General features: G+C 50.3%; 1 protein-coding gene across 1 annotated transcript in view; it reads left to right on the forward strand.

Moving 5' to 3' along the window:
* The window catches only part of LOC122364313 (serine/threonine-protein kinase/endoribonuclease IRE1-like), a gene marked incomplete at its 5' end in the record, with an annotated part of 29157 nt that overhangs the window by 12143 nt on the left and 1944 nt on the right, over positions 1-15070 (forward strand). The window contains 16 exon segments of the mRNA XM_043334567.1: positions 2041-2148; positions 2467-2543; positions 3429-3562; positions 4056-4276; positions 4617-4816; positions 5195-5248; positions 5250-5357; positions 6768-6976; positions 7448-7564; positions 8187-8356; positions 8835-9025; positions 9492-9610; positions 9925-10066; positions 11229-11420; positions 14235-14420; positions 14785-15011. Coding sequence (XP_043190502.1) covers positions 2041-2148; positions 2467-2543; positions 3429-3562; positions 4056-4276; positions 4617-4816; positions 5195-5248; positions 5250-5357; positions 6768-6976; positions 7448-7564; positions 8187-8356; positions 8835-9025; positions 9492-9610; positions 9925-10066; positions 11229-11420; positions 14235-14420; positions 14785-15011 — 2455 coding nt within the window.

Raw genomic sequence — 15070 nt, forward strand, 5'->3', positions numbered from 1 at the left:
AGCGATTCTGACGCTAAATGCGGGCAGTGGGTGTGTGCGGATTTTTGCAGCTGTTTTACAGTGCATAGTGCAGGGCCCGAGCCTAATCGAACGCTTATCACGGGAAGGTTTAGAGCGGTTAGAAGGCTTATCACAAGAGGATTTGGACAAGCTATCGCCTATGGCTTACCTGCGGTGTCGGACTTCGAGGGATTACAGGGTAAATGAGACTGTATCTATGAGATGAGACAGGGTCGGTGGTCGGGGCGCGACGGCGGTTGTAATGTCCGTACACCGGTTTAGCTGCATTATTAGCCCGTGGTGGTGGTGGTGGCCTGCTATTCCGTTAACGAGCTACCAATGCTGTTCTGGCTTTCGTAGAAAATAGGCATACAAAAATGGTTGGTTAAAAATTGGTTAAAATGGTCTTCTACCCTCGTGAATGCTCTAATTCTTCCTTCCCTAAGTACCGCAAAATATAAGTATATAACATTGAATCCAACAATCTTGCACATCGAGTCTGCTAGGCCAGTTAAGAACTCCGCAGTGGCACACTGATCTCGCTCAAACCTCTCTCAACCGACGAAAACGGGGCACCTTCGGGTCGTGGTTAGCGTCAGAGAACAGGGAAATTGTCCAGGCTACCTCTGACAGCTAACTGACTGGCTGTGCACGCCTATGGTAAAAACTGCGGCGTGCACAGCCTGTGCACAGTTCGTGCACAGGTCGTGCACCGAGAGCGGACCACCGGGGGTCGCGGGGGGGGGGGCAGAGTGCGGTGCACAGAGAGGTGTGGACTGGTCACGAGTTTGTTCACCCTGGTCAGGGAAAACAGGGGAGGTCAGGGAGGGAGGGGATTGTGACGGTGTTGTCCAATTCTGGACTGGATGACGGCAGAGTTCTATGTTCCGTTTGCTACCTGCCTATATGATCACGTCTAATTCTCTGGTTTTGTTGCCATGCTAGAAACACACTATCGCTCGGCAGTGGTAAGGCACAGTTAGCTTTACTAATTACAGCTTTAAAATTAAGGTGCTTACGGTAATGTCATGACTCATGAGCTTCTGTAAATGGGTGGGTGGGGTGAAGTGGGAGGGAGGGGGGGAGGGCAGACAAATGTACTAAAACCAGTTGGTGTTCCGTATATTTGACCATATGAAAAAACAATGCTTACCCGGCGCCGTTCCATGTTTTCGTGCATTGGGCGTTTAGCGAGCATGTCATACCCCGCTAAATCTTTTTCAGTTCCTAAGTCTGTAAGACAAGTGACGTGTATATTTCTCCGAAACGTGCATGCTGTAGAGCTAACTATATTAAAGCCAGCGCCACCTGGAGTGGCGATGATGAAAGCACGTGATAGTCATCATGTGATTCCATTTCACATCATAACCACATCCCTGCCCCGCTACCAGCACCACCCTGGCCTCCGTCGCCCCTCCCATTCTGTTCTCCCCACTCCCCCGACCCCACAGGTGTGCGCGGACCCCTCCCATCCGCAGAGTGAGCGGTTTAGGCCGGGATGTGGTGGTACCTCCCCCCTCCCCCCCCCCACACACACCGGCCACTTGTTGATGGTGTGGACGTGATGTTTTTGTGGTTGATTTTATCTGTATGTAACAACTTGGCTTTGGCTTATTAGGGTGTAATACACTGTACAGTATATGTTATGCGCTTTTTATGAGCGAGCGGCAGTGATGTGCACTGACAGATAACATGAATCTATGTCAGTTGATTTATCTGTATGCAACATGAATAACAAAATTCATATTATCTATGGCACTGATATAGGAAATGATTCGGATATTGTACGGGAGTATTTGTGGCTGTCGTCCCTTCTGATGAGATGCCTTTCAGCACTACCTGACTTGCTGTCCACGACGGTGATCTCTGACCACACGATAATACAGATACGCCCGTTATAATCTGACTTTTGACCCCGTCAGAGCCACATAATACACTGTCAATGAGCCGCCTGACCTGACCTCTGACCCCGTTTGACCCACAGAGTACACCTTGTCAATAACCCGTCTGACCTGACCTCTGACCCCGTTTGACCCACAGAGTACACCGTGTCCATGCACGACAGCAAGTCGAGCGGCCGCCGCTGGAACCTGACCTACACCCAGTTCTCGGCGCTCGAAATGCCGCCAGAACTCCGCGAAAAATACCGTGAGTTTTATCCGATAATTCGTTCAACAAAGTAAAGTGGTCAAACTACCGTGTAGTTCCTTGACACTGGTACTGAATTTGAGAGTGCCAGTGAAGTGTTATGAAATATCATAGTTTCATATCTAAGTAACTTTAAGGACTTCTTCGTAGTGCATCCGTTGTAAGAACTGTCTGTTGCAGAATGAACGAATGTTGCTCTCGCCTTTCTGTGTCTGTCTCTGCGCACGCTGGTATCCGTAAGGATGCGTCGATAAAGATGGACCCTTATACAGTATCGCAGCACTGAGCTAATGTCGCCCTCTTTTATTTATCCGACAGCGATGAATCATTTCACCACGACCTCCTCGGGCCGATTGATGGCCTTCAGTAGGGACACCGGCACACATCTCTGGCAGGTGAGAACGGGCTGTGTCGTGTGTGAGCTTGTAAGAGGGCTATGGGCGGCAATGCTTATATAGGGCTATGGGCGTCAATACGTATATAGAATAGGCAACCACCTCAGTCTGGTAGCTGAGGAAGGACTATGTATGAGAGAACAATGGGGCCCAGCAATGTGTAGTGATCTTCATCAGGGACACCGCGAAGCATCTCGAAGTGAAAAAGGGCTGAGAGAGATGAGAGCATAATGCATGAGTGTATCTGAGTGTTCAGCAACGCAGACGTCTTCAATAGAGAGAAGGAATATCGATTCATGCTATGAAGACATAATTGCTTAAAGCAAGGCATTTATATGTGCTAGAACTGAAGTGTTGCACTTAACAAACTTTTAACGACGGTTTCTATCATGACTGTTGAGCTGAATGGGGCGAATGGCCACTATGCACGCTCGGCGCCCTGTGGGCGTGTATTTCTATTGACGTACCATCGACCCGCGAGCTGCTGTGATTACAGGCCCGCGCTATTTCATTACGTATGCTATGCGTTGAACGTTTCGCTCCATTGCTGATTAAGTGCTGATTATTACAGTTTTGTGCTTGTTGTCTTGATAGAGAGGATGGTCATCACTTTTGATCCATTCTTCAGTCCATGCTATGATATAGATTAATGTTAGCAGATGCAAAGACAAATTTGTGTCGAGGAATGCATAAATATTGTGCACATGGTACTGGATCATTTGGTATTGGTAGCATTTTATTTGGCCATTTCGATCACGGTAATTCAAACTGTATCTGGTAATGAAATCCTATTTTTCCCCGCCGCTGAAAAAAAAACACGTTCTCCCCCTGACACCGTAATGGACTCGTCCGTGACCCGTTCTCCCCACGTCTCTCCGCCGGCAGACCGACTTGGACTCGCCCGTGGTGGGGGTGTACGCCCTGGCGTTCGACGGCCTATACCTGGTCCCGCACACCACCGTGGCTACTGAGACGATGCGCGCGCTCACACACGATGTTGTGGAGGCTAGGGAGCTCGTGTAAGTTATAGTGGGGGAGAAAGAATTGGCCCTAGGTGTACCCCTTGCCCGTAGCTTGCCAGGAAGCTCGTGTAAGTTATAGTGAGGGAGGGAAAACTGGTCCGATGTGTACTCTAAGCCCTTAGCTTGCCATGGTGCTTGTGTAAGTCCTGCGGGAATTTGTTCGGGAAAACTGGAAATGATTGTGGCCATAGCCCGTGGCTGCGTCAGGGGTGACACGGTAGGTGGGTGGAGGGGTGTTGAGGACTCTTGATGACAGGTTTTATAAAAAACTCGATTTTTTCGACCGAGTTTCTCAACTTTCAATAGTCGCCACTAGTTTCAGCTGGCCTTACTTGCCGTTTTTCTTTTGTGTTTTACGGTTATGATACACACTCGCTAAAACGGACAGTCTCGTAGTCTATGTATGTCCTGAAGGACCCTAGTTTATCTCAGTCCTTACAAACCCTCTAAATCTCCAGCCATCACGAGCCCACATTTCCCCCATCTTCAGACCAACGCTGTACATCGGCGAGCACAAGCACGGACTGTACGCGCTGCCGTCATTGGTCGACTCGTCCACCGTGCACGTCATCACCAGCCAATCACGGCGGCCGCTGATCGACGGACCGCGCGAGCCCGGCCAATCAGCGGACGCCAACGGCGGCAGTAGCCAATCAGGGAGCTACTTTAAACTGCATGACGAAACGGAGACACCTAAACAGCTGCAGATCGGTGAGCGATAACTGTTTTGTTTGTGAATTGTTTGCTGTTCCCATTTCCGCTCTCTTTTGCTGTCAAGGTTACTGTTAAGTTTAATACCAAAACGATTTTGTTTTACCTATGCGTCTTGGCACTCGTTTGCGCCTAAAAAGGAAATATTGGCATATAGCATACAATCGTATCGTGTCATGAAACCTTCAATTCACCCTGTTCCCCTCCTCTTCAAATGATAGGTATTTACCTTCCTCAGGTTTTCCAAAAGTTTTACGGGAACTTTCCACTCTAGTCATCTCTCATTCACTTTCCTGTTCCGTTTTTTCCCATGCTTCACACTGCCTCCCCTCCCCGCCAGGTTTCTATGACGTGCCGAACGTGAGTCGCTCGGAGCAGCTGACCCCTCTGAACCCCGGCCCGGGGGAGCGTAGCCGGCCCGGCGCGGAGAGCCCGAGTCAGGGCGCCCGACCCAACACCTACCTACCGCACGCCTGGACCGAGGCGGCCACACAGACGGAGCCGCAGCCGGCCAGGGGGTGGCGCTGGCTCTGGACGCAGGTGAGGGGTGGAGGGGGCTGTGGATTTGGGATTCGACTGGTTTGAAGATGTGATGTTTGTCAGCCGTCAGGGGGCTTCACATTGTGTCGTTGGGTGAATCGAAAATGGTAAGAGACTTCTATTGGGACCGTGATGTAGAGCTGGCTAGGCCACCTTTGGAAAGGATGGGCTGATGCTGATATGCGTGTCGACTCATTGCTAGGAGTGAAGTAAATTGACTGCTTGCTGTATTATGCAGTGTTGCAAATACGGATAATCAGAAAACCGTCCCTCACTAGTCTTCCGCTCCAAACACTCACATATTATCTTAGCTTTCACAATCATCTCAGTCATCTCGCACTAAACCCATTAACTACCCCACCCCACCCCTCTCTCCAGGTGCGCACGCTGAACACGACGTTCCTACTCTCACCACCCGAGTGGGCCTCTCTGGGACGACACTCTCTCGTCTTCCTCCGCCGGCGGAGGAGCGGAACGGGCCTGGTTTGTGGTGGCCGTCCTGGCGCTGGCCGCACTACTGGTTACGCTGCTGAGATGGAAGGTAGGATCAGGCATCGGTAGGATTGTGATTGCAGGATTGCAAAATCCTGATTGCATTCCTTTTTGGTGGACTGCACCCGGATTTGAAATCCATTCCAAAAAACAGGATTTGATTGCGGATTGGATTGCATCATACTTCCATTTTTTGCAATCCAATCCGGATTGTGTTTGATTAGTGCTTTGAAATGGTTTGTTGCGATTGAAAATTATTGGATCGGCTTCATCGGCTTAATGTACTTTGCTATCAAGGGCTTTACATCTAAACTTGAAATAATTTAAACGCTTTTAATTTAAACGCTCAAAATAATATACGCTGATGAACTACATAGGAAGGGCAAAGTTACGTATTTGAGGGCGAGTTTCAAAAATATAAAACACTGGTTGGGTAGAGGTTTCAATGTGGGGGTGTTTGAGGCAAAAAATATTTCCCATAAAATACCTGTGCCTTAGATAGGAATTACTCGCAAGACTAGGTACTAGAAATGGGTGATTTGGGGATGGAGGCACGGCCCTATGCCCCCCTCCCTCCCCCAGATCCACTAGTGCACATAATAATACAACAGGATTGCAGAAAAGGATTGCGGATTTGATCTCAATCCAAGTGAAAAGGGGATTGCGGGTAGGAATGCAATCCACTTCGGCACTAGGAATGTGGATTGGGAATGCAATCCTTTCAAAAAGGATTTTACCAATGCCTGGGTAGGATGGGGGATGGGAAGGAATGGGGAGGTAGGAGTCTTCAGGCTTGTTCAGAGGCCAGTTTCACCAATAAAAAACAGACGGCTGCGATTATTTTTTGACAAAACGATAGTCTATAAATCCTATTTACCGGTGGAAAAAGTAATTGCTGACCAAATAATATAGCACTTGAAAGCTGCGTTATTACATTTTTCAAGTCAGCGATTAGTATGTTTAGGAGTAAATGATATTTTGAGACTATCGTTTTGTCAAAAAATAATCGCAGTCGTCTGTTTTTTATTGGCGAAACTGGCCTCTGGTCAAAGGAGGAGAATCATGGCTCTGGGCATAGACCACTATATAGTGGTATATAGTGGTCTATGCTCTGGGGTATTTCGTGTAGTAACTGATGAAGCACGCGAGGCAGCAGGGAACTTGACGTTTTTGTAGTTTGTATAAAATATGTATGTGGGCGACAGAATGCTATCAAAATATTTTATTTTCCGTATTTTTTTCTCCTCTATATTGTACGGACAAGGTTCGGGGGTATGTTTTATCGATTTACGTCTCTTTGATTTTATCGATGCGTTGTGGTTCAAGCATCATGCCTTTTCTGGGCTGTGGAATGTCAACCGACTCCATTGTCAATCAGCAAGCAAATACCGCAAGTTCACAATGTCTCGCCTCTCTGCTTACCCCCCTCTCTCTCTCTCATTCCCCCTCCCTCTTTCAGGACCAGACGCGCACTCCGCCCTCCTGGCCGTCCGGGCCCGGCTCTGGCTCCGCCCTCGGCTCACGAGGCAGCAGTGGCTCGCGCAGCTCACAGCGCCAGGCCACAGCCGAGTGCGAACAGCTGGACGGCGGAGTGGTGCGAGTGGGGAAGATCAGCTTTGACTCGGAGGAGTGCATCGGAAAAGGCTGCGAGGGCACATTTGTGTACAAGTGAGTGATACGAGAGGGACGGGGTTGGTGATGGTGATGGATTTGAGCGTAGGGAGAAGGCGAGGAATTATGAAGTATTAAAGTAGTGACTGGAAGGGAAGGATTGGGTCTTTGGAAGTCGGAATGTGTGCTGGATGGAAATGATATGATTTGATTTCTGACTTTTTGCTTTTCAACTTCTGAAGTGTGCACAGTACCATGACGGTATACTAAAAAAAGCCGATGAGTTATAATTATTGTGATTTCCACTGTTGGTTTGACGGGCGCGACGTAGTAGCTTTGTGTATCTGTTCCTGTACAGCTCCACCCCACCTCCACCTGGACCCATATGTCCAACCTGACCCTGTTCCTAACCTGACCCACAGGGACTTTCGGCGTGCCCCGTTCTACCATCTTACCCCTACCGAAAGCCTTATTCTCAACCTGCCCCTGACCTGACCTGACCCTAACCTGACCTGACCTGACCCTCAGGGGCTGGTTTGACGGTCGGGACGTGGCCGTAAAGCGTCTCCTGCCCGACTGTTTCACGTTTGCCGACCGCGAGGTGGCGCTTCTGAGGGAGTCTGACCAGCACCCGAACGTCATAAGGTAGGTGATGTCCAAGATTCTTACAGTGATGTCGACACGTTTTTTTACCCACATCTGTTCTCTCGTGAATTTCCGGGAGGCAGGAAAGATCGCTTTTGAAAAGTGTCCAATCGTCCGATCCTGATCAAAATTGTGTGTTCGTAAGCTTGTTCTGGCATTGCTTGATCTGTCAAGACAGAAAAACTTGAGAAAAATTGAGTGAGTAGTGACTGTACCTTTTTTGAAAGTTTCTAACCAACTTGTCGGAAATTCACGGGAGAACAGATGTGTTATAAAAAACGTGTCGATGTGACGGATGTGATGTGAGTGATGGTAGTGACTAGTGACAGAGGAACGTCATAAGGTAGGTGATGTGATGGATGTGATGTGGGTGATGAAAAGTGATCGTCATATCTTGGGTGATGACACTGCGACGGCAATAATGTTAGATGAATGTCATGTGAGAATTGAACGGCGGTCGGAGTGATGCTGATGCCAGGGCATTGGGAAGTAAAGTTTCTGATAGCAGTAACTTTGATCATGACTCATCTCAAATTCTTTTTTTCCGGGACAGCCATTTCTGAATGGAGCAGGGCCGTCAGTAAGCTACCATCTCTCACCCTCCCCGTTTTCCCTCGGACAGGTATTTTTGTATGGAGCAGGACCGCCAGTTCCGCTACATCGCTCTGGAGCTGTGCATTGCCAACGTGCAGGACTACGTGCTGGGTCGCTACGGCGGTCCCGAGATCTCCGGGATCGAGGTGCTCAAACAGGCCACTGCTGGCCTCAAACATCTGCATCATCTCAATATAGGTCAGTGGGAGGATGAATGAGATTTAACGCTGGAATGGAGGAAAGTGGGGGTGAAATGTGATGATAGAAGTAATAGAAAGTGTTAATAAAGTGATGTTAACTGAATTGTAAGTTAATGTTTGATAGTAAACCCACATGACGTTTTGTCCTATTCTTCTTGTTTCACTGTGTGATTTTACTTGAGATCTGGCTCATTTATGTTTGATCTCACATAAAGCCTAAGTACCTTACTAAAGCAGTGACAACTCGCGTCGTCCTAGGACTCTGAGGAGGACACGATCTAGCGATCTGATCTAGGTAGATAATTCAGATGGATGGACATAATATTCTACATATTGTAGGATGTGTCCATATTCTACACTATGTATTCTACATATTGAAGAATGCATATTGTAGAAAATGGACATATTGTAGTTTTGTCATCAGTCCCTTCCGCTCTGACATTCTTCCTTCTCCCTCCCCCTCCCCCCTCCGTCAGTTCACCGCGACATAAAGCCGCACAACGTCCTGCTGGCTGCACGGAGCAGCGGCGGCGCCGTGGCCATGATCTCAGACTTTGGTCTGTGCAAGAAACTGTCCCGCGGACGGGCGTCGTTCTCTCGACGATCAGGCGTGGCAGGCACCGAGGGATGGATCGCTCCGGAGATGGCCGATGGAGAGGGTAGAGCGGTGAGTGGGAGAGAAAGAGAGGGAGAGAGAGAGAGGGGGGAGGGCAGGAAGAGGAAGGGAGAAAGGAGAGGAGAGAGGATATAGTAAAAATAATGAGAGAAAGTCGAACTAGGTAACAGAAAGTAAGGGTGGGAAAGTAATGGAAGCTCCTGATGATGATATTTGTATGTTTTATTAATTGTCAGTGGTCATAACAATGATAAGATTCAGCTGATGCAATATTTCGGACTTCGGTATTTTTAAAATGAATTGTCTAGATAAATCGAAGCTAGAGAATCGTCTTCTAAGTCTGGTTGAATGTGAATTTAAAGAAGGAGTTTCAAATTCATTAACCTGGTGGAGCTTTACAGCGGGCCGATTAACGCTGCTTATTATATACAAATTGGTTCCTAGCTTCAAAACCCCGTCTCCTATCTCCAACCTCCTCTGACGTGGCTGTGTTCCGTGCTCCGCTGTGCTCCCGCAGACGTGCGCGGTGGACGTGTTCTCGCTGGGCTGTGTGTTCTACTATGTGCTCAGCGGAGGACACCATCCGTTCGGCGAGTCTTTCCGCCGACAGTACAACATCCTCAGCGGCGAGTTCTGGTCAGTTTCTCTGCAGTTTCCAGTCACTCCGCTACAGATTCAGTGTAAAAGTTTCCGGTGTCTGAACCGTCCTGAACAATAGCGTAGCGCTCTGAAACATTCAACCTTGAGTTAGATTCATTCTGATCTTTCTTCCATGATTCCATCGAGGTAAAAGCCAATGAAATTTCAATGGGATGTAAATAGCATAACTTTATTGGATCCAAAACATTTTCAAACGACTTCCCATGCCAGCTGAAACGCAATGTTTGTTTCTATTCGTCCCTCAATGGCTCCCAGACGTAGTTCGTACTGACCCCTCTCTCCCCTTCAAGTCTCTCGGCTGTGGACGACATTACGGCAACATCTCTGATACGCCGGATGGTCTCCGCCGAGCCGGACCAGCGGCCCACGGTGGCTGCAGTGCTGTCCCACCCGACCTTCTGGTCGCCGCAGGGCGTGCTGCACTTCTTCCAGGTCAGAGCGGCCGGTCTGGGAAAGGGGATGGGACCAGGTATCTTGGATGGAACTGTCCAAGTGTAAGGGAGCGGTAGGGATGGAGGGGGCAAGCCTGTATTCCATGCTAGACGAATAGGAGTGGGGTGTTGAGGCCAGCGTGGCTGAGTGACGGTTGTGTCGCACAGAAGCGTTATTACGGAGCGAGCGAAGCGAGCGGAGTCTTTCCTTAGATTAACGGAAATTTCTGAGTATGAGCGGCCGGCCGGCCGTGGTCACGCTTTTGCGAGGCTTATATCTCAGCAACCACTTGACCGATTTACACGCGGTAATTTTTGTAGGGTAGCTTCATTCCTTCTACCAAGTATTGGATTATTCCTGATGCATGTGGGTGACCCCTTATGCACGTGCCACGTGCAAAACGAAGAGGTGTCCGTTTTGTAATTGTTGCAATATCTCGGTAACTACTTGGCCGATTGCGCTGAAAGTTGGCATGTAGGTAGGCACCCACTAGGCACTACATATCCATGTGCCAGAGTTGGGGTGCTGCTGCGCGTGCGCACGTGCAGGGGTCGTTTCCAGATCTCGAGAACGGCTCGACCGATTGCGCTCAAATTTGGTACACAGTTAGGGACCGGTTAGTAGGGTGCCGTGCACAAGTCAGTTGGGACCCATTTTGCACGTGCGCACGTGCAGGGTGCCGCTTCCAGATCTCGAGAACGGCTGGGCCGATTGTGCCCAAATTTGGCACGTCGCTAGAGGCCGGTTAGTAGGGTGCCGTGCACAAGTTAGTTGGAGGTACCCCCTCGCAATTTCGCACGTGCAAGGCCCACCCTCTCGCTCGCTCCGTTAGTCGCCCCAAAAGGCGTTATACTGGTTCAATGAGTTTGCGTTCCAGGCCATGTATGATGTAGCAGATCGACGTGGCATATCTGCCAGCATCCTTCTCCAAACTTTCTCCGTATGCAACCTTTTGTCCATATTTGTAACTACCAGTCGTGTCAGACCGTATCGGACCTGTAATTACTGTAAATATCCGTTGACTGTTGTCTGTTTCCCCAGGACGTGTCGGACCGTATCGGACCTGTAATTACTGTAAATATCCGTTGACTGTTCTCCGTTTCCCCAGGACGTGTCGGACCTGTAATTACTGTACTCCGTTGACTGTTGTCTGTTTCCCCAGGACGTGTCGGACCGTATCGAGAAGGAGCTGCCGGACGCCGAGCTGGTCCGCCGGCTAGAGCGGCGAGGCTGGGAGGTGACAGGCGGCAACTGGCGAGAGAGGATAGACTCGTTTATACTGGACGACCTCGGCAAGTTCCGCTCGTACCGGCCCTCCAGTGTGAGGGACCTGCTGAGAGCGCTGAGGAATAAGGTGAGGATAGGTCGGTGTGGTGACGTGACACTCTATTGTACATGCAAAATGTATTGTATTCGTCCGCGACTATTACAACGTTCTTCGTTCTGGTGGTATAAAGTAACACATTTCCCATATGTTCAACTCTCACCAGGTTAGAACGCCCTCTACCTCACGGCACCACCAGTGTTTGGGTTAATCACACTGCTTTTGACCCCGCTAGTGTTCGAGCTACTGCCGCACGGTGTTTGTGACACCGACTGTACATCTCTGTGATGATCTCCTCGGTGCGTAGCTGAGTTAGGTGGGTCTGATCTTCATCTCTGATTTCTTCAGTGACTCGTAGCTCCTCCTTTGCCACCACCATATTCCAGTGTGGTCAAAAATACTGCCGTCCCGGTACCGTCCGTTCAGGTTGCTGTACCCGCACATCCGCCCGCCGTACCACCAGGCCCCCTGACGGTCCTGTGCACAGTGACGGTCAGACCTGCCGTCCTGGTCACGGTCACGGGTAGAGCACTTCCTATTGACGCTCAACATCAGGCTATCCCCGGCAGTTCCCGAGTGGTTTGAGACGCTCAGTTTGTAGCCGTCCTCCTCAGACGAGATACGGAACCCTTGGTATACAGCGTAGCCGTATGATCGACTGCCGTCGAACCCCTCAAGCTCAACACGGAGCTCGTACTGTCGGTCTGATGACGTCAGCTGAAATAGGTGTTCTAGGCCCCACCAGAATTCCTTCGTTACATCACCAAATCCCTCCTTATACTCCTTCCATCCCAGGTAGAAATCCTGGCGGGGCTCGATGTTGTCTCTACGTTGGATCACCGTCCAGTTCCCTCCGGCAGTGTCCATGTCGCAGTAGGCCTCGACGGGTGGTTGTTGGCTGCCATCACTGGGCCGAAGGAGGTAGACACCAGATGGAGAGTCGACAGGCAGGTCGCTGCAATCATGGCCAGGGTGAGGGATTAATTGTTTTACTGTAGCAGCAAGGTCGTCAATTATGGTCTTCTGTTGGAATGATGTGTCGTTGATTGCTCCGGATAGCTTTGCTTCCTGTTTGTCAATGCGGGAAATCAATGTATCGAGACGCGATGTATAGTTATCCATTTTGACTGAAGCCTCATCCTGCGTCGTTTTTTGTTCGTTGAGCTGGAGGTCGTTCAGTTGTGATTCCTGGCTGTCGAGCCTTGTAGCCAGTTGAGACGTCTGAGTGAGTTGATCTTGCTGTGTAACGATGCTATCCAGTTGCACTGTGACACTATTCACTGTGACTGCAGTCTCCTCTTGCTGTGTTTTTGTTCATTGAGATGGGTGTTTAGCTCGCTCAGTTGAGATAGTTGACTGTCGAGCTGTGATTGCTGGCTGTCGAGTCTCGCAGTGATTCCACTCAGTTGACTGGACAGTTCTTCCATCTGCTCACCCAGTCGGTTCGTCAAAACGTCGGCAGTCAAGCTCATCGTGGAGTCGAGCAGAGTCAGTCTGTTGTCCAGGGACTCCACCAGTGACTCGAATCTTCTCACGATTGGTTGTAGCTCTCGCTGAACTGCTGTATTGATGATGGTGAACACCTCGTCAGCAAGAGCGCTGGGCAGGGCGGCCGGCTGCTGCTGCTGCTGCGCCGCGGACCGCCCGGCCAGGGCGGTCCAGACGACAAGTATCACCCCGATCACTGTGCTAGCCATGTTGGCTAGGAGAGGACGTACCTCCGTCGCCGGCTGCCGACCTCGGACTGACGGCTCGGAGCTGGCAGGACGTCTGCAGAGCTCGGTGCGGCTGACCTCTATCAGAGGCGCCACATCCGGTCAGGAGGCCCGGTCCCGTGACCGACAGACCGAGCGATAAACATTTGCAGTAGCCTTTGAGCTCTCTGTTGCACTAGCTGCCCCTTCCGCTGTCTTATGCATGAACATCGTTGACATATAGTACACAATAAAATATGAACACTCAATGGGTCATGGCAGCCGAGTGCATGCTTACTATCAGAGTTGAATGATGTCCAGGTTTAATTTGAGCATTAGGGTTGTCAAGCAACGAATTTTGGAAAAGTATACGCCACGGGCTCATGGCTTGTGTGGTGAGGTACACTTTTCTGAGTCCAACAATGCCGGTTTTGAGAATATAAATGCAGGCGGTTCTTTCGTAAATCGTTATTGTAGAATCGTCGTAAAAATCGTTAGTCGCTTTTCGTTAAAACGTAAATCGCTAAGAAGTTAAACATTAGGAGAGAGAGAGAGAGAGAGAGAGAGAGAGAGAGAGAGAGAGAGAGAGAGAGAGAGAGAGAGAGAGAGAGAGAGAGAGAGAGAGAGAGAGGGAGGGGGGAGAGAGAGAGAGAGAGTGAGAGAGAGAGAGAGAGAGAGAAAGAGAGAGAAAGAAAGAGAAAGAGAGAGAGAGAGAAAGAAAGAAAGAGAAAGAGAGAGAGAGAGAGAGAGAGAGAGAGAGAGAGAGAGAGAGAGAGAGAGAGAAAGAGAGAGAGAGAGAGAGAGTGATATGCTAATTATCTTATTAGCATTTCTCTCTTCGAGCTAATTAGCATCGAGTATCGAGCTAACAGTTGACCGTAACTGGCCATGACAGCTGCTGGGAATACCAGTCTCCCTTGGAGAGCTGTCCCCTACTATGAGCCAAACGCGCCTACTCTTCGCTTCCCTGTCACTCAACAGCGAAGCCACCACGAGCTCAACTCACCCACCCGGGCGCTCACCTTCCCTTTCTCACACAGCGAAACCACAACGAGCTCAACTCACCTGGGCGCTCACCCTCCCTTTCTCACACAGCGAAAGCACAACGAGCTCAACTCACCCGGGCGCTCACCCTCCCTTTCTCACACAGCGGAACCACTACCGTGAGCTGAACGAAGAGGCTCGCCGGGCGCTGGGCACGATCCCTGAGGAATTCGTCCACTACTGGACCTCACGGTTCCCGCGGCTGCTGGCTCACGTGTGGTCGGCGGCTCAGGAGGTCCGCGATGAACCCATCTTCAGCCGGTACTACTGCGACCAGTACGACTGGACCCTGGTAGGTGGTTACAGGGAGGGGCGGGAGTGAGCGGGGACTGGGGAGGGTGTTTGGTGAATTTGAGGAAGGCAATGAGAAAAAGATCAATGATCAATGATCAGATAAGCTGGTAATATTGGAATATCTATAAGATAAATGCCGCTGTAATAGACCATCTATTATGGAAGGGTCTCTATAGCCAATATGGATGTAACATTATCTAGAATTGACAATAAAAATTGATATGTGACGATGACCTTAAAGAGAAGTAAGGGCGCCCCAAGCAAAAGAAAATCAACACACGTCAAACTAGGACTCACTAAAAGCTCGCACTCCCGCGAGTCTCGCGATAGCCCGTCTCTAACACCTCCTCCCTCGCCGCCAGGAGCCGGACCCGTCGGCCGTTCCGCCGTGGCGGCGCAGCCCGGCGCCGGGCGGTTCGCCCAGTCAGTCGCCCTCCCCGCGGCGGCGCGGCGCGGGCCGGCGGGGCGGGGGACGCGGCGGGCGGACCCCCGACAGCGCCGCCAGGGAGGAGCGCGGACCGATGCTGGTCGGATCACAGCCGGGCATGTCGCTCATTGGGGCGCTGCTGGAGAGCGACGCCAGAGAAAAGTGAGGAGAGTGGGGAAGGCGTTGTGTGTGTTTGTGCATGTACTGTGCGTGATTGACAG

Source organism: Amphibalanus amphitrite, unplaced genomic scaffold, assembly GCF_019059575.1.
Source record: "Amphibalanus amphitrite isolate SeventyFive unplaced genomic scaffold, NRLGWU_Aamphi_draft 000668F_arrow, whole genome shotgun sequence".
NCBI classification, from domain to species: Eukaryota; Metazoa; Arthropoda; class Thecostraca; order Balanomorpha; family Balanidae; genus Amphibalanus; species Amphibalanus amphitrite.